The sequence below is a fragment of the Scomber scombrus genome, chromosome 1 (assembly GCF_963691925.1).
Source record: "Scomber scombrus chromosome 1, fScoSco1.1, whole genome shotgun sequence".
Classification (NCBI taxonomy): Eukaryota; Metazoa; Chordata; class Actinopteri; order Scombriformes; family Scombridae; genus Scomber; species Scomber scombrus.
The window spans coordinates 12,829,806-12,857,647 of record NC_084970.1 but is presented as its reverse complement, the minus strand read 5'-3'; the positions used below and the strand labels follow the sequence as shown (position 1 = coordinate 12,857,647).

Below are 27,842 nucleotides of genomic sequence, written 5' to 3'. Positions count from 1 at the left end.
GTTTGCTTAGCTCACTATTCGCTCCAAACCTTTGGACTCGCCCCAAAACGACCCCATAATCTCTGCCGACCACGATCTGCCGACTGAAGAGCCTGAGGACTGGATTTGGGCAGGCTGCCATGAGCTGCTTGTCTAACTGTAACATGAACCCTATTACAATTGTCATTATAAGCTGCCCTCAGTGGTGATGTTTATTTTCAAACTTGGGGACTCTAGCTCTTGTGTGAAAGAGAGGATAGCTAATATTTATTTTTTTATTTTGACCATATTTTGGGTCCTCTCCCTTATCATATTTGTTTTATAAATATTGATTTGCTATTAAAAAAAAAATGCTTCATAACAGCATGTTTGTATCATATTTGTTTTATAAATAATGATTTGCTATAAAAAAAAATATGCTTCATAACAGCATGTTTGTCTCTGTTTGTGTGTATAGGTGAGCTCCTTAGAGCAAGCGATGCTAGATGCACTTGTGATGGACAGGGTGGACTTTGTCAAGTTGCTTATAGAAAACGGTGTGAGCATGCACCGTTTCCTGACAATCAATCGGCTGGAAGAGCTTTACAACATGGTAAAATATGATGAAACGTGTCAAATACACCAAATTAAACAGATGGGCTGTTTGTGAAAGGGAAAATAGTGTTTGTTCATGCATGTAGTAAAGCTTTGTGTGTCTTTATTTTTTAGAAAACAACTCCCAACAATCCAACTCTCCTCCACCTGGTTAGAGATGTTAAACAGGTAGAGTCAGATGATTTTCATCAGATGATGTTGACCACAGTCTGTTAGATCTTATTGTTCACTTTGTCACTGTATCTTTTTACAGAGTCATCTGCCCCCAAACTATAAGATCACTTTGATTGATGTGGGCCTGGTCATCGAGTACCTGATGGGCGGGACTTACAGGTGCAACTACACCAGGAAACGCTTTCGAATGATTTACAACAATCTCCAAGGCAACAGCAGGGTGAGTGGGAACATTTGCATTTGTCCAAAACGTCGTTTATGGTGTTTATTTTGCAACGCTTTAACTATTTAAGGTATTAACAGAATGTAATTTGGACTGTAAGTGAAATCAGTGAAGACGAATCATGGAAATGTTTCATACCCTGCGCAGAGGTCGGGGCGCCACACAGCAGGTCCTGGTTCTCACTTGAGGAAAAGTCATGAGTCGTTCAGCATGCAGGCAGACAAGAAGGAGAAGACCAGGCACAACCACTTCATCAAGACTGCACAGCCATACAAACCCAAGGTAAACTCTCACTGTTCAAAAAAAGAGCAATGTCTTCTTTATACTGGAGCTACCCACACTCTGTGTGGGACAGAAAGCTTTTAAAGTGAGTTCAAGATAAACCAAGATTTTCATATTATATTTGTCTGAGAGCCTTCTCTGTGGTTTGTTTGTTGTCTGGTAAAAACATGTAGTGATTAAAAAAGAATCATTAAGAGCTGCATTTAAATGAGAAAAATAATAACAATGAAAAGGCCAAGACTAACATTTGTCTTGCTTTGACCCTTCTTACTGCTCCTGGCTTCCCCTCTCAGCTGGAGTCCACCGCTGAGCAGAACAAAAAGAGGAGCAAAGAAGAGATCGTAGACATAGATGATCCAGAGACACGGCGGTTTCCCTACCCTTTCAATGAGCTGCTTGTGTGGGCTGTGCTGATGAAGAGGCAGAAAATGTCGCTTTTCTTCTGGCAGCACGGCGAGGAGAACATGGCGAAAGCTTTGGTGGCCTGTAAGCTCTGCCGCTCTATGGGCTACGAGGCCAAGAAGAGTGACGTGGTGGACGACACATCAGAAGAGCTCAAGGAGTACTCAAAGTAAGTGAATCTGAGGCTTTAAAATCATTTGAAAGGTATAACATTTCTGAAATTTCTTTGCAAAAGCAATGTGAAAGCCTTTACAAACAGCTCTGATGTTTTTCAGTGAGTTTGGGACGTTAGCAGTGGACCTGCTGGAGCAGTCGTTCAGGCAGGATGAGACAATGGCCATGAAGCTGCTGACATACGAGCTGAAGAACTGGAGCAACTCCACATGTTTGAAGTTGGCTGTTTCCTCCCACCTACGGCCCTTTGTGGCTCACACCTGCACCCAGATGCTGCTGTCAGACATGTGGATGGGACGGCTAAACATGCGCAAGAACTCCTGGTACAAGGTTCATGTTCACTCCAGATTTTTTTGGGCGAGGGGGGGGTAACGAAAGAAAAACTGGAGTAACAACAGTGCGGAACCAGGGCCGTGATGTCTTGAACTCACACTGTTGAACCTCAGAAGGTGCTAAAACCAATATTCACAGCTTAATATATATAATAAAGATTCTGTAATGCTTTAATATTTGCGTTTGGTGAAGTTTTGGAAACAGGTGGAGTGTTCCTGTGGCTCAAGTAAAGGTTTGCTTCCATATTTAATGCCAGTCTCAGTTCAGTTACTTGTTGAAGTTAGTTCCTTATTTTGACTTAAATACTCACAAGCAGTGAACATGCTGTCATTTCTTCTTATCTGTCGGTTTTCAATCACCTATAGTATCAAACATTTTAATGTTTTTATATCAGCCTGGGAATAATTCCATCACTGTTTGACCCTGCATTGTTCTCGTACTTGACAAGGCAAAAAAAAAATTACAAAAAGCCACAAAACTGCACTGTCAGTCTCATTTCAGATTTTAGTTTAAATTTATACTTAGACAATAAAAAACGTTTATTGAATTACTTTTTTTTTTTTATTAAGGTGTGTAATTCAAAGGACTGTTTGTCTGCAGGTGATACTGAGTATCTTGGTGCCTCCTGCAATCCTACTGTTGGAGTACAAATCCAAGGCTGAGATGGCTCACATCCCTCAGAGCCAGGACGACCACCAGATGACCATGGAGGACAGTGAACACAACTTCCAGAACATAGCTGAAGACATCCAAATGGTTAGATTTACTTAGATTCACCTTAGAGTCACCTTTTTCTTTTCTCCATCTTATTGTCATTTCAAACCCTCAAAATATGGCCTCTCCTGCCTTCAAAGCAAGTAGTGGAGTAAGGAAATTAGTCAATTTGTTACAGTTTAGGCTGACGGGATAGTGAAAGGGATAATGAGCTGTGAACACGTTTCATCACTACTATGTAATAAACGTTAATTTCCTTTCTTAGCCTTTCTCTGTTTTTCTGTTTATTTGGCTACTTTTTCCACTCACGTGCATTGTATATGTTTTTTTTACTTTGCTTTCTCCCTATCTGTCTCTCATTTTCTGTCCACATTGTGGCCTGGTGTTGTCTAATTTTGGGCCTTTTTAACCTCCCTGCAGGATGTGTTCAAGGAGTCCAGATCCCACGATCATGTTGAGGCCAAGACTGACATGGATACACACGTTCGCTCCAGGAAGCTGCCTTTAACCAGGAAAATATATGCCTTCTACCATGCTCCCATTGTCAAGTTCTGGTCCAATACGGTATGCAAACAATGACCGCAGAGAGCACATGTACACACTCATCTCCCCGTTCATCCAACCATCCATTAATTGCTGGTTTGCCTGAGCAGGATTGTGATTAGCAGTCAGTCAATCAAACCATGTATCTTCCCCTCTGATGCGCGGGGGATAGATACAACCTGAAGGCCATGTTTAGACCAATCTCGGCAATGTGTATAAGACAGCAGCCCTCCTATTTATGTGAATAAGGGCAGTGCATTTACACTGTAGGAGTGAGCACTGCATAGGGATCAGCAGAAAATAAATTCAGCCATTTGGCAAGAAGTTGAAATGGATTCAACTTTTGCCAAAACAAGACCCAACATCATGCTGCAGTTTCCAATCACATAAATAAAAGTGCACATTTTTGGCCGTATTGAACTGTTAACCTTGTAATCATCATGACGAAAGATAAAACAGTTGCTGCTGAGTTGTAAAATTGCATTAATCTGTAATCTGTAACTCAAATGTATTCAACTTGCCTCGCTGCTACCTCAACAAAACCCTACCATCACAGCCCCCTTCGTCGTAGTACCGGATTGCCAGATTTGGTCAAAATTGGATCTTAATGTCGCTGAACCAGACAGCTTGCGGTCTGGCTGCGCTTGATAGTTTCTCCATGAATACCACAAACTGGTGGGGGGGGGGCAAGGTGCAACTTTGTCTTATCAGACTCCCACACAGAAATTAGTGAGATACTAAGACTGGCAAAACAGCTCTCTTACCACTGTGTATAAAAGTAGTTTATGACTCACACAGTGGACCAATATTCTCACAGCACCTCCCACAGGAAAGCCCGGGGAACACGATCACACATTTCGGAATCCACCTTGTGAAATACTGTGCTAAAGTTTAAGGCACTAAAAGTTAAGTGAGGATTCTGTCAAAAATAAGGTCATGAATAGTTTTTATTCATCATTTAATTTCATATAAAGTTCAATCAACTGAAGAAAAGTGTTTCAAGGTACTTGGCAAGTAGATTGTACCAAGCATGTCGGAAAACTTTAGGTTCTCAATTTCTACTGTCTCTTCATGAAATCCCAGACTGACTGATCAAACATCACCGTGATTAGGAATCATGGATGGAGAGCATGAACCTCTTCACATGTTATTTCCTCTGGGGTCATGAACGGCACTTCTTAACCTGCATATAACATGTTCAGATTATTTTAAGAACCAGATTAGAAAGAATGCAATGGTTTAAGCTTATTCTGAAACCCATCATCTTGCACAGCACACACACACGATTATCACTCATCTCTTCTCACTTGCCTTACATGTGTTTTTGTATTCAAGCCCGAGGCCAGTTCTCAGGAACTGAGGAGTCGTCATTGAGTCCTATTTGCAGGGTCAGGGTTGTTTTACAGGCTATTCAGGACTGAAATGTGCTGATAGCATCACTGAAACCGCTAGTCTATGTAATATAGCTTATCTACATCTGCTGTACCTGCTTCCATCCTGATTTCAACACATCAGTGCAGCACTCAGCAGTGACTTAGCCATCAGATTGTAGTGTTAATGCCTGATTTTTCCAGCACTTCACTCTCAGCTTCAAGGTTCAGCAGCTTTTTAAAAAGGTTGACCTTTTCCAAGGTGTGCGTGTGTGTGTGTGCGTGTGTGCGTGTGTGTGTGTGTGTGTGTGTGTGTGTGTGTGTGTGTGTGTGTGTGTGTGTGTGTGTGTGTGTGTGTGTGTGTGTGTGTGTGTGTGTGTGTGTGTGTGTGTGTGTGTGTGTGTGTGTGTGTGTGTGTGTGTGTGTCCCACAGTCAGCAATATGGTGACCCTGCGATTTTATACAGAATGTAGTTCCTTAGTGCAAACTAAAAAATAGGGTCCATATAGACTAAAAACAGACAATGCAAACATGTGGCTTTCTACAAGTTTGCATACAGGAGATAAAAAAACACAAGTTTTCAAGCTGCTCTAAGGTGTACGACGTGATCTGAACCAGGTCCAACATCTTTTTGAACAAGCACACATTTACAGCACAAATCAAAAAAGCACATTTTATATGTTAGTGCTTACTCTATAATTTCTCACCTTATTTATTTTTTATATAAATTAGCTTCAGTGTTATTCATGTTTTTAAAGTAATTTATGTAAATGTAGGTAACTGAGCTGACAACAAAAAACATGAAAATACAGTAAGGCATTGAAAGGATACACAGTATATTTATTTATATATTATTGTTTAATTGATGATAATTTTATTTATTGAGCCCTTTTCATTCAATAAACACAAAATGCTTTTCAATCCTTTTCAAAATAAGTATTAGCATACAGCTATTGTATATTGAAAAAAAACTAAAACAAATGGGTAGACTCTCATCTCTGATCTACATAATGTAACTTGTATTTGATTTAAAGCTGCAATAATTGATTTTTGGACAGACAAACTCCACAACAGACAGATACCAACTTATACTTATATCAGATAATGTCAGAGATCAGTCTGACTACAGTTAGCTTGATGAGCAACCAACTTCACAGTTAACACAGTAACGTGGTACATAATCACTATTAAAAAAAATGGTCTTAAAATGAAGTCTGTAAATGACTAGTTTGTTAAGAGTTCCTATTCTAGTTCCTTATGTAACACACACACACACACACACACACACACACACACACACACCCCCTCCCTTCTGAGAGCATACTGTGAATTTTGCTTTAGACAGACAAGATGAAGTTTCTCTCCCTCAACCAGCCCTCATCCATACAGCTAACCTCCAGCTGAGGGCTGAGGGCTCAGAGGCCAAGTGAAAACAACTTGGTCCCAACCAAAAGTGCTAAGTAGAGGTTGAGACCTTTTCGGGGGCCTCAGTTGAACTTGTCTCTAAATATTTTAGTTAGTGGAAGGCCCTCTCTTGAACTGTCTGAATTAGAGGCTCTTTGTCAACACAGACCACTTCCATTTTTGGGAAAATGACTCCTCTCTTCACCTTTGATCAAGAATTTTCTCTCCATGTCCAACTTTGATGAGTCTTATTCTTGTGTGTCTCTCGTGGTCAGCTCTTCTACCTGTGCTTCTTGATGTTCTACTCATACGTGGTCCTGGTGAAAATGCCTGAATGGCCTTCTCCTCAAGAGTGGGTGGTCATCCTCTACATCTTCACCTCTGCCATTGAGAAGATTCGAGAGGTATGTGGAGCAGAGGTGTTTCTCACGCATTCAGGCTCTTTAAAGATGACTTTATTAATTATATTCTTAATTATGGCGCAGACGGTAGCTTTTGATACCAGTTCCTTTCTGTTATCCTGTCCTTCAAATGGATTTCCCAAAAGATTCAATTAATCAATCATTCAATCTTTATTTGTATAGCGCCAATTCACAACAAAGTCATCTCAAAGCACTTAACACATAGAGCAGGTTCTAAACCGTACTCTTCAGGTTTTAATTTTAAAGAGACCCAACATTCCCAGATTGTTAACTGACTAACTTATTATTATATCACCTCCTTCTCCTTTTTTCCCCAGATGTTTATGTCTGAAGCAGGAAAAATAAGTCAGAAGATAAAGGTGTGGTTCAGTGACTATTTCAATCTGTCCGACTTTCTGGCCATAATGACCTTCTTTATCGGCTTTGGCCTGAGGTTGGGTGGAGGGGAAGCCTTCATTCCCGGCAGGATAGTTTATTGTCTCAACATCATCTTCTGGTACGTGCGACTTCTCGACATCCTGGCTGTCAACCAGCAAGCTGGACCGTATGTTATGATGATCGCCAAAATGGTGAGTTCTTTTTTGTATTGGAATAATTATAAGAATCACTGAACATAACATGGATTAAGAAGCAAAAGATTTGCAGTGTAAAAGCTTTCACTATTTTACATCCATGATTTTGAAATGCTCCCATATTTACAAAAAACAGGAAATGTATTCAACGTTTTCTTTATGGTCATGCTGTATAGTCTGTGAAACAGACTGACTAACAGATACAGTTACAGTATTTATTATGTACAAATACAGTCCTTTGGAGAGCACTTGACATACAGTAAGAAATAATATTAAAATGTTTGATATTTTGTGATACATAAAGTCATGACTGTACTACAGAAAACTTTGCTTTTTTTTAGCTTGTAGTCTGAACATACTGTAAAAGTGTTGTTGCTGTTTTTGTACATTCACCAATTACTCATATTGATAATCATGTTTCAATTTGCACATTTCACATTTAAACAGCATTAATTAACTACATGCAGGTATTGTAACCTACTGTTTTTCAGAAATCCTACTATTACTTCATGTGTTCTATGTACTGTGCTTCATGAAGCAATTTAAACCAAGTATTTGTACAACCTTTTGAAGCAAAGCCCACCTTCAACAGCGTATTGGCTGAAACGATGGTAATATGTTAAATCAAAACAGCTAGCTGTTAGCCTAGCTCCGTTCAAAGTTAAAGTTAAAGTTCAAAGCTGCTAGCTTAATTTACTGTACAGACAGTACAGTAAATGAAATAAACTGATGGTAGATTTGAGTAGACCATTATATACAAATTCATAGCTGTTTCTTAGCTAGTATAATGTCTTTTTCCCCAGCAGTTGAAATCAACTGTTGCTTTGAAATGGGCAAAACAAACCAAGAAAGAAAAGCACCTTTTGTAATTTGAGCCTGAAACAAGTAGTGCTGACTTAGGGTTCCCAGACTTATTTGTGTACTAAAGAGAATCTGACAACTTGAAATGAGTATGTGTGTCATCTCTTGCAGGTGGCCAACATGTTTTATATTGTGGTAATCATGGCTATAGTCCTCCTGAGCTATGGCGTACCCAGGAAAGCCATTCTGTACCCACATGAAGAGCCCAGCTGGACGCTGGCCAAAGATGTGGTGTTCCAACCGTACTGGATGATGTACGGAGAAGTGTATGCTTATGAAATCGATGGTAAGGACGATGAGGATGGTAGGGGAGATTATGAGGGTAAGAGCAGTTTTATTCAAAGCTTCTCATCACAGCATGATTGCTGATTGTCACCCAAAACAAGCACTAGAAATCAAACCCACAAGAGCCTAATCATTGTTCCCCTCACAGCCTCTTTCTCACCACATGGTTCACACACAGAAGCAGCCCGCGCTGTTCTCTTTGAGGAGGACAGAGCTTTTTGCTTCACCACAGCATCGACTGCCTCGACTCAGCTATAAATCGACAGGAAAAAGGTTGCTTGAGTCGGGCGCATTTGAAGCTTAGGTGGAACAAAATACCTGAGTGTGCTCCATAACCTGAGTTGGCATCCCGAGGTTTCACACTCCGTTGAAATTTATCACATGGTTTATTACTGTGATTGGGACCTTTATGTTAGAAAGGCAGGAACAGGTATATGTTAATTAAGAAGTACAAACATATGTTTAAGTTATACAAGTGAAAAGAAAGACGTAACGTTGGGAATATTCCTCTTATAGCTTAGCCACTTTAATCATAATGAATACATGCAATAAAAATCTAGAGAGGATTTTATAACACTTAGTATTCAATATTTCAGTGTAAATTTATATACTTACACAATCATTTTATCCAGGTTTTATTTGAACATTTTGATAGATGTGACAATATCCATCTGTGCTGACTGCAGAATTTTCTTTTGTCTTAGTGTGTATACATTCATGGTAGAGTCAGATTCAGACCCATTAAGGAAAGTGTATTGTAAGCGCACAAGACCATCTGTCGAATGTGTGTGTCTGTGCTTATCCTAAGAGGCTCTTTCTCTTCGCAGTGTGTGCCAATAACACTGAACCATCAATAAAGAGCCTGTGTACAGCAGGAGTATGGCTGACTCCTCTCCTACAAGCAGTCTACCTCTTTGTACAGTATATACTAATGGTCAACCTCCTCATCGCCTTCTTCAAGTGAGTGAAGAACATTTCAGTGTTCATGTTTTTATATTTCTGATGGACGCTTGTATGTAGTGGTTAAAAATATATTTTATAGCTACCCTAACCTGAGCATATTTTCAGTTGGCTGGTTCGGTAAATCAACGTCATCCTTAAAGAAAAAAACTTAAAATATCACTGGCATTCCTCTCAATGTCATTATCCTCAATATCATTTCTGTACTCTTTTCTAGCAATGTGTATCTGCAAGTGAAGTCAATTTCCAATCTGGTGTGGAAATACCAGCGCTACCATTTCATTATGGCCTACCATGAGAAGCCTGTCCTCCCGCCCCCCTTCATCTTCCTTTGCCATATCTACTCTCTCTTCTGTATGTGTAGAAAGAGAAAGAAGGAGCACACCTACGGACCAAGTACGATCACCTCATGTCTTCTTAATGTAGATAATTTAAAAAAAAGAAAAAACTAAGCAATTTGTGCCACTGATTATTCATATTTTTCAGTAATTACAGACATTTTAAGCTGAGTTGATATGCTTTCAGTGATGTTGAATATTCTGAGTTTTTTAAGTGTTGCTGCAAACCACCAGTAAGGACAACATGAGTATCAGGTCTCTGCTTTCTGTTGATAAAAGCACCGTGGTGCTGTATCCTACACCTCCGTAATGGATTCTCCTTCTTTCAGAGCTGTTTCTCACCGAGGAAGACCAAAAAAAGCTTCATGATTTTGAGGAGCAGTGTGTGGAGACATACTTTCATGAAAAGGATGATCAATTTCACTCGGGGAGTGAGGAGCGCATACGTCTTACCTCAGAAAGGTGGGGTTGTTATTGCTGTGTTTTTGAGGCAACATTCAAAAATATAAAGTGTTTAAAATGAAATGATAAAGGTGAATTACTAAAATTAAATTTACTGTAGATTAATTTTTTTCAGTGAACATGCCATGCTACAGCACTGGTCACTTATTTCAGAGTAGACCAGTATGAAAATATCTTTATTTTAATTTTAACCATACATTTTAAATTCTATGCTAGTTTTTAACATTAACAATAACGGGTAACAAGCTGAGTTGTGGGTAACCAAAGCTTCTGTTTTCTGTCTTTTGTAGGGTTGAGACTATGTGTCTGCAGCTGAAAGAGGTTGGGAACAAGGTCACCTTTATAAAACGCTCTTTGCACACACTGGACTCCCAGATCGGCCACCTCCAGGACCTCTCAGCTCTGACTGTAGATACTCTGAAGACACTAACTGCCCAGAGGGCATCAGAGGCCAGCAAGGTCCACAATCAGATCACCCGGGAGCTCAGTCTCTCTAAGAACGTTGTCCCCAGCATCGCCCCTGTGGCAACAGACACTGGCCCCCACTCCAAATCGTCCATGATAGGCAAACGTAGTGTCGGTGCCTACTTTGGCTCCTCTTTTTCCCAGGCAGGAGTCAACATAGCAGATTCTCTTTTTGGGATGGGTGTAGAGGGAGGGGTTGGGACTGGAGCAGGACTGGGGCTGGACCCCAACCTGAACCCAGCAATGAGCCCAGAGAGAAGGGGGTTGTTTGGGCTCGGGCACTTTGCTGCAGAGGCTGGCTCCTCAGGCAGTGCCGGCTCCAGTGCCTTTGTCCATAGTGCTGTGGCCATTTCCCCACCGGAGCTGCGTCTCCGAGGCCACTCTCTCACCCAGAGTAAGCTGACCCGTCCACAAGAGCCGGGCTATTCCGACTCCCCATCCAGCCTGCCTAATGTGCCCTCCACTGGGGCTCAGTTCCACATCAGCAGCACCCCTTCCCAACCCAGTGGCTCCAGCCACCCCGAACTTGCCCTAACTGGACTTTACCAGCAGCCCTTCCAGCCTGACAGCGCCACCGTAGAGTTTGGGGCGTTTGTTGGTAAGTATGAGAATGAGGCTGAATCTGATGTTGACCAGAGGATAAAAGAGAAGGATGAGAACTGTGTGTGTGTGTATCCTACTGTTGTCGTTGTTTCGACTTCGGGCTCTGCTCAGTCTGCCTGCTTGCCTGCTTGCATTGCAAAGCCTGACAACACAGAGGGGTTAGGAGCGGGGGAGAGAGAGAGGAAGGTGAGTTGGGGACACGTGAACGAAGCTTTCTGTGATGACGAGGGCAGATCAGGCTCTATGAGTAGACAAGGAACAGACATTGAGGCTGCCGGTCAGATGACCTCATCACCAACGCTTGACACTCACGAACCTAGCAGCCTGCCAAGTTGCACTCGCCCTGCTGCGGCACGCAGGAGACTCCACAGACAAAAGCGCATGGAGCGGAGGTCGTCTGGACCACCAGATCCTTCAGCGTCATGCAGTGAGGGTCAAAGTGGGTCTGAAGTCCCAGTTGACAAAAGGAACATGGCAGGAGAGGAAACAAGAGGTTTGAGTTTCAGTCCAGCTCAGGGCTGCGTCTGCCGGGTGCTCGGGCATGTCCATCTCCAGATCAGGATCCCACTAGACCTCTAGATGGTGGCTTTTCCTTTCCTTTCTCCTTTCTCCTTTCTCTCTCTGTCTGGGCCTTTTTTTTTGTTCTCTGTTCCTGGGTGGCTCTGCAGTTTTCAAGTATGATGTAACAGGAGCATGAATGATTGGTTGAGTGGTTGAGGTTTTCCATGATGAAGGACTAACTATTGATTTTTAAGGATGTGTTTGGCAGGTGGAGGTGAAGGGAGGAGTTTCTCATGAGAATCAAATGTTTGAATTGTGATTATTTGACCATTGTGTTGAACAATATGAACTGTATGTTTTGCTTTCCTTGTTTGAATGCTACATGCTTTAAAATGGTAGTAAACAAATAATTCTTTAAAAATATTTTTGGTGGAAACATTACAGGAAAAAAACAGAAGAGTAAAGTACATTCTTTTTTTTGGTCTATTTGTTTTGGGGAATGTGATTTGGTGATTTAAACAGTAGGTTAAATTACAAATCACTACAAATACTAATTTAACACACACTCAGTCTGGTTGTGTCCTCACTGTGTTTTTTTGGTTTCAGGACATAAAGACAGTTTGGACCTCGAGCACTCCACACCCAAAGAGACCTCCATCTCTAGCACACAGCAAAGCCCGGCCACACAAACCAGACCGCAGGTATGTGTGTGTAGATCATTGTTTGGTTGTTATGTGCTTAGACATTGGCATGAGGAGGTTGTAGTGTGGAGCTCCAACATTTTTGTCTAGGTGTGTTTCTGTCATGTTTGCCTTAATATGAACATATATTTCTCATATATCTTCAGTAAAACACTTGTTTAAAGGTCCCATAAGTAGATTTTCTGATGTTGATGCAACCATTTGACACAATCTCTCTCAGAAACATTGAAGTCACTTCTGATCAGTGTTTAGGAGTAATGTTTACTTTCTCATTCCTTTTTTCTTCATCCCTGCCTGTTTTTCTGGTCACAGGGTCAGCCTGAAGGCCATGGTCTCATCAGAGCAGTCAACTCCTACGCTGGCTTCACAGAGTTTGACAAAAACCCAACGTTTCTCCATCCTGACTCAAGTAAGTTTACAATACACAAATTATGTTAATTATTTAAATTTTCTGCAGCACATAAATCAGCAGCTGTGTCTGAACAGTGATCCTGGTAACACGTGATGGTTGGTGATCATTCTTTGTGTCTCTGTAGCTCTGACAAAGAAGGACAGGAGCAGAGTGTCAGCTGAAGACATCCTAATCCATGAGGACCCCAGGACCGCAGTACTGGTAAGCAGTGTGTGTATTTTTAAGTACAAAATATCCTGTGTAGATTAACTCCTGTTAACTTTATAAATTCTGATTTCTGTCATTTTTTAACAACTTCTGATTTATCTACCAGGAAAGAATTCAGGTTAAATCAGCCCAAGCCAGCAGCCTGTAAGTAACGTCCTGTACACACATACACACACACACTTGTTACTTTAAGGGAGCTCCTATACAGACAAAAGTCAAAGTCAGATCTGATTTGTCTGATTTAAGTCAGTGACCTGTGCTTGTTTGTCTCACATATTTAAAGCCAGCACACAGTGATGCATGGTTATTCAGACCACCAAACGTGACTGTATTACACAAGCTCCTGATAGGATTTGTAAGCCAGACTGTTATGCATGTAATCTTTTGTGTAACTAATGCCTTTCTTCCTGTGTTTCTGTCTGTCTCACTCTCTGTCAGTCGAGCTCCTGGGGAAGATGCACTAAATGGTAAGATCTCTAGTTTCACCGTCATTCCTCCATCTGAATGTATTCGGTCGGATTTGTTCTGTCTGGATCAGCTGGTTCAGCAGCATTACACAAACACTGTTAACAAAGTGACATTTGACCTTTTCCCATTCCTTCCATCCACTGTGTGTATGTAGGATCCACAGTAACATGAGGACAATCATTTTGTACCATCCATAAACATTTTTTTTTACTGTATTTCTAGTGTTATTCCAAACAAGAATTTGACAAATAATCTTAGGCAGTCGTGGAATATCTTAAAACTTTACAAACTGGTCACTTCACTGGAACATACAGTATAAAAGCCTTTTGGCCTGCTTGCGGAAACTGCATCATATGATCGTTTTTAAGTTGCTTATACTTCATGTCATATTGCCGGATGAAACCTTCATCGTGCCTCATGCCATTATTGTCTCATTTTGTGGTTACAGCCGCAGTTGCTCTCTATACACCACGCCACACTCACCTCGGACCCAGAAAGGACTGTGAGTAACCTGCACAGACTGATCCAACAGCACAAAGTTTTTTCTCATATCATGAATACTTACACTGGCAATTAGTGCTGATTAGTCACCTGACAATTAATAACCTACTTTGATAAATAACTTATTGTTACGATTGGTTTTAAGGATTTTCTGCTTCTCTCAGTTATATCATTGTTGAACCGAATGTCTTCAGACAAAACTAGCATTTTGAACTTGTCGCACTAGGCTCTGGGAATTTGTGATCTGCAGTTTTTCACAACTTCTTCATATTTAATAGATTAAATGATTAAGCAGTTAATGAAAAATGGAAAATAATCAGTAGTGAAAGTAATCTGAAACTTCAGCCCTGTTCCCAATATTTACTGTTTCTTAACATAAAAAAACAATAAACTGATGACGCTAAGAGGCAGGCATTTATATACTTCTAGATAAAAAATAAAAATATTATTATATTCCCCATTCCTGTGAATGTGATACCTCAGTAACATCTTTGTGGCCATAACTCAAGAAATCATACGCTAATGACAATTTGATGAAGTTTCACACAAATGTATAACTGGATTAAATAATGAAGTGATGACGTTTTAAATCCAAATAGTCTATAAGGGATATTCAGCGAGCTTTTCACTATAAAGTTATGTTTGTCAATATAGTGATCACTTTCACCAGAAAAAATACTTGATACCTTTTTATTAAATTCTTCACCACAAATCTCAGTTGAACTGAATCTGGACAGACATGGATGCAAACAGCACTTTCACTGGTTGGCAGAGGCATACAACTGCGAGGCGTTTTTTTTTTTTTTTTGGTCACTTGGCAACACAATGCACTTACAGAAAGTAAAACTGTTGCAGTTAAGTTGAGCATGAAGCCTGTTGTTGTGAATTAGTAAAGAGACATCTGCTGGTGGATGCTGGAACAGCTCCTGTCTTTATTGGATGAATGTGCTCTGATGATCATTGACAGCCATCAGTTATTTCTGTAGAAGGTTTTGCAATAAGTTTAACAGTCACATTTTTTCCCTGTAGCTATTGGCTCACCTTTCAAGCCCATGGAAAGCTACCAATACTCAGGTGAGACTTGGATTCAGGAGAGTTTTACTGTATTGTATTATTATTTTTTTATTTTATTATTTATTATTTTAATGTATTTACATTTCCAGAATCATAGGTGAAGACAAAGAGTAATGAATAAACATGCAAAGTAATTTAACCCTGTTGCAGTCATCTTAACCTGTGTGTGTGTGTGTGTGTGTGTGTGTGTGTGTGTGTGTGTGTGTGTGTGTGTGTGTGTGTGTGTGTGTGTGTGTGTGTGTGTGTGTGTGTGTGTGTGTGTGTGTGTGTGTGTGTGTGTGTGTGTGTGTGTGTGTGTGTGTGTGTGTGTGTGTGTGTGTGTGTGTGTGTGTGTGTGTGTGTGTGTGTGTGTGTGTGTGTGTGTGTGTGTGTGTCTTCCTTCTGCAGCTGTGGAGCGTAACAACTTGATGAGGCTGTCCCAGAGTATCCCCTTCACCCCAGTGCCCCCTAGAGGTAAGAGATATGTCAAGTTAGGGGAAAGCACTGCCGACTGTTCTGAGAAATGACAGCAGGCAGTTGGAGAATGAGGAAGTATGGATACAGATAAGAGGAGTGTGGTTTCTACATTGTTTTTATTCCCCCCCTACAACACCTGCAGCTGTTTGCTTCTCAGTCACCCCCAAATTATCAGATAACAAAGTGTAGCTGCTGTCTTCCGTGAGTGTGTTGTCTTTTTCAGGTAGATGTCCTTGCATTGGACAAACCACTCATTTGGAAGGAGTTGATGTTGCAGTTTTGAGTGGTGGGCATGTTGTTGTCACCATTGTGGCTTTTGGTTATGAGTCATGTGATGTAGCCATTTCATCATTATGGTGTTAAGTTGGCAGTTGTGTATTTGCAGTCAACACATCACACAGTTTGTCTCAGAAACAGGCAGCATTATGGTAATTTTAAAACTCCATGAAGCAATATTTGTACTATTATTTCATCTTAGTGTAATGTGGTGTAGAGAGTTACCAGAACTATCACAGCCTACAGCTTTTTGCTGCTTTCAGCTCATCGTTTTGCCTAATTGTTCTTGGAAAAAGGTGGCAACAACTCATGGAAAAGTAATGAATGTAAAGAAATGACTGGCCAAAGTAAATACTTAAAGACACATTCACCATCAGCAAATATTTGTCTAAAAGCTTCAGAGAAGTGCTTTCAGAATCAGCTGGCACACCTAGTATTTATTTGGTGTATTTATTCTTGATGCCTCTAATCTTCCTCATGCGAACCGGAAGCCTAAAACAACAACAGTTTCTGGACCGGTAGTAAAAGAATTAGCCTTCTTAGTGTCATGTATTACCTCATAACTGCATCATGCTGAAACCGGCCTCCGGGGAACTTTGTTTTTTGTCACCTTCCTCTCTCTCTGCCCTCAAATTTCCTGTCTGATTCTCTGCTGTAAATAATTGCATAGATGCCCAAAAAGTAATGTAAAAAGGAAGGAAATCAAATACGTAGCATTGCCCATAGAGACCCACACCCATCATCACCCAGAGTTAATGGAACAAATCTTCACTGAAACACCAGTGCAGTGAATATTAGGGTTTTATTTGAAGATGGTCATAAAACAGACTCTTAACAGAGCACTCATATTGCTCTTTGTCTGCTGGATGTGAAGTAGGTAAATATTGGCTAATATATCAGTGTGAAACACTGCATAATATTACATAGATCAATGTTCAGTTGCTGCTAGTTTGTTTTGGAATCTTTATGCCTCTGAGTGGTCAAAATGTGTAATGCAGCATTATTTTTAAGTATGTTTTTGTTCCGAGACAGATGAGGAGGAGACAAAGGCAGGGAAGCAGGAGCAAACACAGAATATGTCAATGTTAGATTACATTGTGAAAATGTACCTTACTCTACAGGTGTGTGTCTAACTGTCACCTGCCACTGTTTCTTTCTTTCAGGTGAGCCGGTGACTGTGTACCGTCTGGAGGAGAGCTCCCCCAACACCATCAACAACAGCATGTCTTCCTGGGCCCAGCGGGGCCTCTGTGCCAAAATTGAGTTCCTCAGCAAGGAGGAGATGGGCGGAGGACTGAGACGGGCCCTCAAAGTGCTCTGCACATGGTCTGAATACGACATCCTGAAACCAGGACACCTTTATATAGTCAAGTCCTTCCTTCCTGAGGTAGTCCAAACCTGGCAGAGCATCTACAAGGAGGACACTGTGCTGCACCTTTGTCTCAGGGTAGGGAGCACAAACATAATTTGATACTCATGTAAACAAAGATGAAAGAGTGTAAAGGTGGTGTTTGATGGATGTTTCTCTCTGACAATCCAGGAAATCCAACAACAGCGAGCTGCTCAGAAGCTGACATTTGCTTTCAACCAAATTAGACCGAAGACTATTCCTTATTCACCAAGGTAAACATGCACACACAGAAATCCCATTTACACACACATCCTAGTTTTCACTCTTTATTTTCGATTTCCATATAGGAATTTAAAAAGTTATGCAATCAGGTCACGAAATGTGCATAGTTGTTGTTTTGAAAGGCAAATATATATGTATGTATGTATATACACACACAAACGCAAACTCTTCCTTCACCCAACTTGACTGTAACCTGCATGCTTGTTGTGAACCACTGGTCACTTCTAGTATTATTTTTTAAGCGCACAGAAAAGTACACTTAATCAGTTGTTTGTTTACAGGCTGCATTTTTCCTCCTTTACTCACTGACATCTACCTCTGGTCTTACAGCACATGTGGTTCTGCTTTTTTCAAGCTGCGTGCCAAGTGATGCAAAGCAGCTGTCACTGATTAAAGCTTTAACGTTTTTTGGGGATCGAGACATTTGTGTTCCTGTGACATTGTCTTATTTAGAAATTTCATTATTTTAGTTTTACATTTATAATTAATATTTCCTTACTCATAATGATAATTGCACTTTAGATGCAATGTAGTTTTTCGAGTCAGAATTACTTCTGGCATCCTAATGGAAAAATCCTAAATCAAACAAACTCAACAATAACCTGAAACCAGAGTTTTTAAGGTGACTGTCACTCTGTGTGCAGGTTTCTGGAGGTGTTTCTGCTCTACTGTCACTCTGCTGGACAGTGGTTTGCCATAGAGGAGTGCATCACTGGGGAGTTCAGGAAGTTCAACAACAACAATGGAGACGAGATCGTCCCCACAAACCTCCTGGAGGAAACCATGCTGGCCTTCAGCCACTGGACCTACGAGTACACCCGCGGAGAGCTGCTGGTGCTCGACCTGCAGGGTAAAAACAGTAGATGTGATGCATACAAGACCAACACACTGAGTCACTTAAAAAGCAATCATGTGAATTTATAGAAAAGATTTTTTGTCCTTTACTCAAGGACAGCACACCTCCCCATTCAATGTAAGGAATAATCATCAATACATTATCAATAATCAGTCATGAAGATGGGAGAGTTTGTTAATTGTAGTGTTTCCTGTGTGTGTGACAAGTGTTTTAAAGCTGCAACAATTAGTCAATTAATTGATTAGTTGACAACTGTTTTGATCAATTAATCATTTGGTCTTTTTTATGAAAATAATGTCCAAATTCTCTTATGTCAGTCTCTGAAATGTGAATCTTTTCTTGTTTTTATAGTCCTCTATAATAATAAACTGAATATCTTTGGGTTGTTGACAATACAAGACTTTTGAGGGCATCACCTTTAGGCTTCAGGAAATGATGATTCACATTTTATTTACCAAACAACTAATCAATTAGATTAATCCATAATCATAATCATTAGTTGTAGTCCTTGTGTGTTTATATTAAAGGTTTTTTTCTCCAGTTACAGTTTATTCTATTAAATAAATGAACTGCCTGTACATTGAAAAGTATTGATATTGTTTTTAGGTCATGTTTTTGCTAATGAAGTTTGTGTGTTTGATGTGTGCGTCTCTGTAGGGGTCGGAGAGATTCTGACAGATCCATCAGTCATAAAGAGTGGTGAGAAGGGGTGAGAAGTGCACTTTCAACTATTTCTTACACACGTCATTCACCTTTCTTTAAGTGATTTGTTTTGCTTCTTGTGACTCACTTGTGAATAATATTTCAACTTTATCAGCCACCTTTTTTTTTTTCAACTTAACTTTGCACTTTGGGACTCCCGCAGGTCTTATGATATGATATTCGGACCCGCCAACCTTGGTGACGATGCCATTAGAAACTTCCGTGCAAAGCATCACTGCAACTCCTGCTGTCGCAAACTCAAACTTCCTGGTGAGGGATATTCCTACAGCTGATCAGTTACATCCTTCCTAAACTGAATTACCCCCCAATCTTGGTAAAAAAAAATCTTTCAGCTTCAAGGTAGCCGATTAATCTTGGCTGCTGGTTAATCTTAATTTAGCATATGCTACCAGTGATTAACTTCCAGTGATCATATTATAGATATATTATAGTTATATAACACTTTTTCTTTCGTTCCTATTTTTTGTCAGATCTAAAGAGGAACGAGTACACTCCAGATAAGGTGACGTTCCCACAAGATGATCCTCCCAACCCTGGGGGTGGCGTCAAGGAGTCCCGCCAATCAATGAGACTGATGCTGTGATGGCTTTTAAAGCGAGAGGGCAAATGATCACGAGGCTACTATCTTCTGATCAATGTAGTCAAAGCCAAGGAGCAGGAAGACGTATCCAATCAACTGGAAGAATCACACCTGTGTTTCCATGGAAACCAGTGCATGCAGACTGTGTATTGTTTTTGTTGGTCCCACCAAAATGCTGTGTCGAACACAAAACAACCATCATAACCTTTGTTTTTTAATACGTAAACGGGGGGTAAAAAAAGTTTTAAACATATTTTGTACAAGCTTATGAATTATATATATATGAACTGGATATATCGACATATGAACTGGATATATCGACAGGTACACTATCATTGCAGAGGGTTTATTATTTATTATGAAGTTTGAGATGTTGCCTTGTTTTAACAAAAAAAAGGAAAAAAAAGAACAAATCTAAGTGCATTGTACATCTGTTACAGCAGCTTCAGAGAGGAACGCCTGCTGAGATTCAGTCACTGCAGCGCTGCAGTTTGCCACCAGATCATTTTTATAAATGTATAAAGACTTGTATCACTTTTGTCTCTTAGTAAATGAAAAGATATACATGAATTTGAAAATCTTGTAAAATATGGGCAGATTGCAATGCAACTTTTACAGAACAATGTGTGTAATTTTATTGTATTGAAAGTGTCCACCAAAATATTGCTGATAGTTTTTATTGTTACAAAGGTACTATTGCTATATCTTTGTCATCAACTGTTGTTTAAGCAAATTACAATCTAGTGTATCTTATAGATACTGTTATCTGGCATGAGCTGAACAGATAAAATATTTTATTCAGGGGAACTGACAAGGGTATTACTGTATACATTTTGTACTGGAATCATTTTAAACAAATAAAACATTTAAAAAAAACACCAAAAAAAGCCTCAGCAACATCGCTCAGGTCTTACAAGTGTTGTGATAGCTGGCTTAAATTCAGACGTAAGTCCAACAGATATATCCCCCAACAGTTTAAGTGAGCTGTGAGGAAACAAAAAAATGTATTCTAATGATCTCATAATGTTTACCTGATCAGTTGATTGATAGAAAATGAACCAGAGACATTTTAATAAATAGTTCAAGCATTCAATAATTCACAGATTTTAAGATTAAATTATTTTCTTTATTATGTATCCTAATGAACTTAATGTCATGAGTTTGACAGTCGGTTGGATTAAAAAAGCAAATTGAATGCACCACTTTGGTCTCTGAGGAACTTTAGATTTATATCACTTTTCATACAAGTGTCTGCTAAATGAAATGGTAATAGTAAACTATAATAGACATTAGTCATTATTCTAGCATTTTAAACAGATTTGATTTATAAAGAAAACAACTGGCAGATTATTGGAAAAAGAAAATCATCATTTGCAGACCTAGTAGAAATGTCCCCAGTGTCCCCCATTTGCTTATTATTCCATTTGAGTTTCACTGTGCAGAACAATGCATGTGTGATGTGGAAAAAAGTCATACGTTATTATATTATTATTAAAGTGTTATCAAATAATAGGATATTTTGAAATGTCTTAAAACAAGTCGGGAGGATCTGAAAATGTTGCTGTCTGCATTAAGTCTGTCATCAGTGGAGTCCTGCAGATGAAGGGCTGGTAAATTCTTGACTGGCTGCCCGCAAAAGGAGACAGTGGGTCTGGTGTTTGAACGCAGGCCTCAGATTCCTCAGTTGGGCAACAGCTGCTGGTTTATGAATCCACACACAATAACCTCTGTTCACCTGAGACACGCTATCGCTCACTGAGACTGATAGACTGGCCTAATTCGGCCCACTGCACGTCACTAATCTGAATGCACAGTATGATAATGTGCTGCTTCTCTCACTTCTCTAAAAGGAGAACATCACAGAGGTTTGACTGTTAGAGCCTACATCCTCATGTAGTCAGTCATCACTTCACTTTAAGGAGAATACGATATTTAGTTTGGTATCTTGTTCTTCTGCACTGCAACATCAACTTATATTTACTTTGTAGAAGTTTGTGGTTAAAATTTCTTAAATTTTACACTGTATGATGTTAACTTTACACCTATTGTATTTTGGGCCAGTTTGCCTTCAATGAAATATCAGCAGAGAAAGAAGCTACAGTACAACTGTAACATGATACTGAAACAATGCTGGTCATATAGTTTGTCCACATGTAATAATGATGTGTACAGTGTACAGACTGGTCTGCCCTCCCTGTGGGAGTGGTTTACCTCATAACATAGAGTGCTAGAATCATGAGTCTGCATTTTATTCAGATCAGCTTTTGTGTGAGTATTTACAGCTCTACATGAAATACTGGTTTACAAGAATCAGCCGCAAAACCATGGCTACAGTCACTGTTGAATATTGGTAAGTTTTTTATCTAATTCTGCTACACTTAACTTTTAGATGGTGAGAAAAAGATACATAGTAATGAGGAAACTAGTGGATAGAATGCATTTCCTGTCATTACACACAAGGATGTGGCAACTTTCCAGTTAAAATTACTTTAAATTTGTGTAGGTTTAAATTAAGTACATACTTACATTTTTCATATTCATGTTGACTAGAAATACAAAAACTTAAAAACCAATAAGTGGGTTTATTAATGTGTGTTTCCCTCTGTGTTGTGTTGTGTTACAGTAAAGGATGAAGCTATGCGTACCGCTACCAGGAGCTGGCTGGTGCCATAAGGCAGGTTCCTGGTGTGCTAGTGACGGGAGTCAAGGGGAGAACAGGTAAGCTGCTTTTTCTGGGTCCACCCATACAGTGCAGTACAGAGGCCAATTACAGCCAAGAAAAAAATGGTAATGAGGGAAAAAATGTTTTATTATGAAGTAATTATAAAATACTATGTTAAAAAAACGGTCAAGAATTTTGAGTCATAATTTTGACTTACTTTCTGTTGATTATATCATAATTTTAACTTGATAACGTTAACACAAGAACATTTTCAAACCTAAGAGCACTTTACTTCCAGTAAGCAATCACATCATAAATACTTTTTCTAGACTGGTCGAGGAAGAAGTACCGTATACATTTGAGGAACTAGAACAGCATACTGTACACTGTACAGTATGCTGACGTGTAAGAGATGAAATCTCACACAGACTGAAAAAAAGTGTTAAATGACTTTGCGATGAAGCCATGTTACAAAGGAGGTCATCATGAACATATGTAAATACAAAAAATGTAAAATAAAACAAATTTTACAAATATATGTATACAAATATTACAGGAAGTTACAACTGAATCCCACAGAGAACTAAATACATGAGTTGAAACTAATATCCAAAAGGGTCAAAACAATAAATGGCTTACCGAGAAAGAAGTTTTTCCTGTTTGCACATGTTCATGCATCTTCATGGGCAAATTTGAGGAAGACAAAAATAATTATGAACAACATATCAAGCAGTATTAGTATTTGGTTAGGTTATGAGAATAACTTTTGAGATTTATTTAAACTCGTGCATTGAACCAATTTCTTTCTCAATGGGAAAGAGTTTAGAATATATGCATTTCTTGGTTGTTAAAGTAATCAAAGATGTAGATGAAAGATGGAGTCACCATGCAGGGTCCCTAAAAAGAAGTTGTCTTGGGAGTCAACTTTACAGGTTTTAACTTTACAAGTTTAAACGCATCATTGCACAGAAGATTAATTCACCTCAGAAAGCAAGAACATATTACAAAGGTTCAGAGAAAATCAATCATGCCCCCCCCCCTCCCTCTCTCTCTCTGTGTGTCCTCTGGTTGTGTACATCCCTATATCCTCTAGCCCTCTTATTTATTTATTTTATCATTCCTACTTTTTCATCCCCTTTTTTCTGGCAGCAATGGTCTTCCGTATCCAGTCACAAAATGTCAGTTTCCATGTTAAGTCTCTGCACATCAGCCTACATTACAGCCAGACTAATACATGTAGGTAGTCAGTGTATTATATCCACAGTATAATGTGAGATGAGTTGAATATAAAGAAAAACAACCATCATGTGTATTTGTCACCCCACATAGTTTTCATATGTTTTAATGTGAAACTGGAGCTGTTTTGTTATGCTCAAGTCAAGTTGCTCCAACTTTAACATGCAGGTTACAGCTGCAGTTTTTTTAGACATTATTTTGAGGTATTGCTTTTGCCACCTGCTTGTCAATATTAAATAATTGATAATAATGGACCTCATTGTGTCACACTAAAACTGAGATATTAATCAATTAAAACTGAAATGTCCACCTTTTGGTTACAAAACACCAAAAATGATTGTTTAAAATTTGGGTGGGAGGGGGGGGGGTAGAGCTTAGATTAAGACAAAAAAAAAAAAGTATACTACTGTAAAGTGTGTCTATGTGAAAAATAAATACACATTATGAACCTTAGCACTTCTGTACCTAATATTAAATTGATTGTATTTTCATTTTCAATATCTTATTTTCACCCCCGCAGACAGTTTCGAGGTGTCACTGAATGGTGAACTGATCCACTCCAAGCTGGATACAGAAGTGTTTCCTGATACTTCACAGGTTAGTATGTTAGTGAGATGGACTGTACAGGTATATACATATCTACACGTTTTAAAAAGTAAAGTGTCTTTTTTACAATATGGCAGAGAAAAGAAAAACACCAGTATTAGTTTTAATAGACTTTCAGTTATGTTTTAATATGCACATGTTGTATGAGTATGTCAGTTTATTGCGCTTTTAGTCTTTGTTTTGGTATCACATAGTTCATTACTTTATAGATGTTTCCTTAATCCAAAGTGACTGTTTATTCAAGCAGAAAAATACCAGGAAACATTGCTATAGTCATCATTTCATATACACTGAGGTCATCAAAGTTAATTAAATTACACTTCTCACTAGGATGCAGTTAAAAGAAGAAATCACACAAAAAGAAAGAAAGCAGTCCCATATAGCATTACTGAATTTCTTGTGTTTCATGTAACCAGATGGTGGAGTTGGTGAAGAAGACGGTTGGGGTAAAAGGGGGGGAAAAAACATCAAAGGCAGTGAACCAGAAGAACAAATGTGTTCACCATTAGAAGATGAAAGATACAACAGGATCCCTCACACCCACCTATTTGAATACAAGAAAATATGACACATTTGTGTTTGTAGACCAAAATCAAGGCCTTTAAGTTTCACCATCATGAAAAGATCAGACCTCATGAATACGGACAAAGACAAGAAGGTGATGAGAGAGCTTTGAGGAGCTGGGCACTGATTCGTACTTCTATTTATGAATGTATGCACTGAAAACATGGGTGTGTACACGACGCAAACCAAGAAGCTTTTCAGCTGACCTGGAGCCTGAGAAACTGCTCTCATCATGTCCATCTGGCATAAATAAAATATCTACACAGCTGCATGTACAGAATGCAGAAAATCCGAAAATATAACTCCTTATCAATCCACATATTTATTTCATATTTAGCTTTTCTGTGTTTAGATAACTTCTGAAGTTTCCTGTCACATGCCAGGAGTTTAAAGAAATAGTTTGACATTTTTGGTAAAACGCTTATTAGCTTTAGCTTTTATGCTGCGAGTTAAACAAGAAGACTGACAGCTTCCCCTAATGAGAGAGGCGTTGATGTTCTCATCTAATTCTCTGTAAGAAAGTGAATCGGCATGTTTCTTGAAAAACGCCCAACTATGTGATCTTTGTGTGTTTGCTGGCAGAATGTGCACCACTAATTTCCTCTTGCTTGTCATTTATACTCTCAAACACTTCATGAACATGGACTCATATCTGCCATTTATGCCCTTCTTTCTGTTCCCTGTATGGTGTTTGGTTTGGTTGTGATGAGCTGAGCACTGCAAATGTTACACATAACATGTAACTATTTAAATGACTTACTGTTATGCTGTTGTTAACCAGTTTTTAACCAATCCCAACAAGAAATGCAATAAAATATCACTGAAAATCCGATAATGTGATCATTTCTGATGATTTTCATGGTGCTTGATTAAAAGTGAGCAAGGCGTTGTGGAGAAGAAGGCCACGCAGCAGGCACGCCTGTAGTCAAATTTCCTCCTGTGTAATGATCAGTACCAACAGTGCTGTCTGTGTGCCTGGCAGACTGATATGATCGTCCACCTGAACACAGATCACAGCGTCTTCGACTTCCTGAACTGTCCCCGCTCCAACGTCCCTCTGTTTCCACCAGATCTAATCAATCATGATGGGATGCAAATATACAGCTTCCTGTCTTTTATGTAGATAAGTGACATCAGCTGACATGACATGAACGTGGAAGTTTTTATTTTATTCATCTTTTTTTTTAATCTGGGTGTGTATGCTTTTACCATTTCTGAATGAAGGTCAGTGTATGCTAAAATCTCACCAAACCTGCATACAATCAGGGGGAAAAGTATTCACATACTTTACTCATGTAAAATTGCCATGTAAAATTGCCAATACTAACAGTAAGAAAATAAAAGTACAGAAATATTATTAGAAAAATGTAGTTGAAGTATTACAAGTAAAAGTCCTTATTTTGATGAAACATGAGTGTTGTATAATTTATCTATAAGAAAATCACTAGTAACTACTCCTGTCATAGAATTATAGAGCAACATTATTATAGGAATGACTGTTGTAAGGAGGTAAAGGCAAATAATAGTAGAGCTGGATCAATCTGGTAAATTCAGCAAATTACTTTACTGTAAAACCAGCTAAAGACAACACTTATGCCAATCACAATATTACAATATGATGTGTGGTCTGATATCATGATATCAATATAATATCAATATATTGCCCAGCCTTAGCTGGAGTATATATAATTATTTACATTCATGGATTTTTGAGCGTGCTGTATTAAAAGATTTTGATACCATCTCTCTGCATCTGTGTTGGAGCGGTCAGAGAGTTCATCGTGTTTCTCTTTGAGGGGGTTTCACAGAAACATGTCAGATCAGTGAGGATGTGGTATAATCTACATGTCTGGTTGGCAGCAAGAAAAACCCATCTGGAAACTGATTGCCAGCCTTTAAAGGGACAGATAGCTGAATCCAGACAAGGCAGAGTCTCATCACATCAATCAGCTTATAGAATAAAACAATGGAGGCAGATATTTAGGCTCTGAAATTTGCATTTTTAAGACCCTCAGATTGAGTTTTAAATCACTTATGGGGAGCTGCTGTGCTGTGTACGTAATCTCTATGTTGTAATCCATAAAATAAACAGATAGTGATAATAACAAGAGATTGTCTGCTGTTTGTGATGCTCTGTTGGTGCTGGTGGAGTTAAAAAAAACTATCAACAGGAAACGCAGATATCCACATCAGAGGCGGTAGTAGTTCTCTATTTCACAAACAGCAGTGTGTGTTGTGAACGTAGTGGAGAAATTAGTATATGTGGGCGAGCGTGTGAAGAGCACTGAAGGGAAATGATCAGTTTCAGTGCTCACACCAGATGAAAAGGCCAACACACAGGCTCTTTGTCAGAGAGAAGCTGGCACAGTGGCCTCAGTGGAGAGTTTCTTCTGTCATTTAAATATCTCAGTCTCATTTATCTGTATATCTTTGTTTTCATGATGCAGTATGTTAAAGGGCAGGTTCACAATTTTTCTAGCCTCAAAACAACAGTCAGGTGCTTTTATGAACACTGAAAGAGGTTTGAGTCATAATCATTCCTCCTGGACAAAAATTCAAAGTTTATCCACATTCATTTGTGTGTTAAAATGCATTTAAAAGTAGATCCAAAGCTTATATGAAGATTCATCAGTCTGATTTAATCAAATCAACTGGATATCTGCTACATCTAGTCTTTTAACCACAAAATTCCCTCTGTGTGTTGACACGTTTCTGTAGATAGCATGCTAACGTGCTGATAATGCTGTGTAAATAGAGGGCAGAGCAAAGGAAGTTGATAAGATTAAACAAGCTATTTCATTCAAACTGATGAAAGCAGACGCGCCGAAACAGGCTGATCCAGTTGAGTAACTCAGCCCTTACGCTGGGTGGCAACAAAAAACCAGAGCATCCACTTGAAACAAGATATCATTCGACCTTCTCTATGTGAAAAGTGCCTTGAGATGACTTTTGTTGTGACAAATTAGGATTGATTGATTACTTGATCTATTGATTTTGTCAATCAAAAGCCTTGTGGCCAGTAAAAGTAGGAGCAGCAGACGTAGACCAATTACAGACCTATTCATTACTCAACTTAAGCTTCTCTGTATCCAGTAAAGACTGTATGTTGGCTGTGCGGTTGACCTCAATTCACCTCTTGCGCTTGACTTCAATGGGGAAAGAAACAATTTCTCTATACATATATTGTCACACTTTGCACAGCTCACTTACACTCGATACACAAAAT

At 39.2% G+C, this 27,842-nt stretch overlaps 1 protein-coding gene and 1 long non-coding RNA gene across 3 annotated transcripts in view; both read left to right on the top strand.

Moving 5' to 3' along the window:
• Positions 1 to 20,435, top strand: part of trpm7 (transient receptor potential cation channel, subfamily M, member 7) — a 38,722-nt gene extending 18,287 nt beyond the window's left edge. The window contains exons 12-40 of one of the 2 annotated variants that reach the window (XM_062420844.1): positions 437 to 571; positions 688 to 741; positions 827 to 967; positions 1,118 to 1,252; positions 1,546 to 1,823; positions 1,930 to 2,158; positions 2,762 to 2,917; positions 3,296 to 3,439; positions 6,468 to 6,596; positions 6,932 to 7,183; positions 8,159 to 8,333; positions 9,160 to 9,292; positions 9,510 to 9,688; positions 9,960 to 10,092; positions 10,383 to 11,155; positions 12,268 to 12,362; positions 12,675 to 12,771; positions 12,899 to 12,975; positions 13,088 to 13,125; positions 13,420 to 13,448; positions 13,898 to 13,951; positions 14,980 to 15,024; positions 15,412 to 15,477; positions 16,920 to 17,203; positions 17,297 to 17,379; positions 18,034 to 18,239; positions 18,903 to 18,954; positions 19,111 to 19,217; positions 19,439 to 20,435. In XM_062420844.1, the coding sequence (XP_062276828.1) occupies positions 437 to 571; positions 688 to 741; positions 827 to 967; positions 1,118 to 1,252; positions 1,546 to 1,823; positions 1,930 to 2,158; positions 2,762 to 2,917; positions 3,296 to 3,439; positions 6,468 to 6,596; positions 6,932 to 7,183; positions 8,159 to 8,333; positions 9,160 to 9,292; positions 9,510 to 9,688; positions 9,960 to 10,092; positions 10,383 to 11,155; positions 12,268 to 12,362; positions 12,675 to 12,771; positions 12,899 to 12,975; positions 13,088 to 13,125; positions 13,420 to 13,448; positions 13,898 to 13,951; positions 14,980 to 15,024; positions 15,412 to 15,477; positions 16,920 to 17,203; positions 17,297 to 17,379; positions 18,034 to 18,239; positions 18,903 to 18,954; positions 19,111 to 19,217; positions 19,439 to 19,551 (4,392 nt within the window). In that variant the 3' untranslated portion in view covers positions 19,552 to 20,435. The other variant, XM_062420852.1, reaches the window with a different exon arrangement.
• Positions 20,436 to 21,807: 1,372 nt separating this feature from the next.
• Positions 21,808 to 25,431, top strand: LOC133979645 (uncharacterized). The gene is made up of 4 exons (XR_009925064.1): positions 21,808 to 21,898; positions 22,172 to 22,266; positions 23,967 to 24,043; positions 24,469 to 25,431. It is a non-coding gene; the product is annotated as an uncharacterized LOC133979645 (long non-coding RNA).
• Positions 25,432 to 27,842: the final 2,411 nt, after the last annotated feature.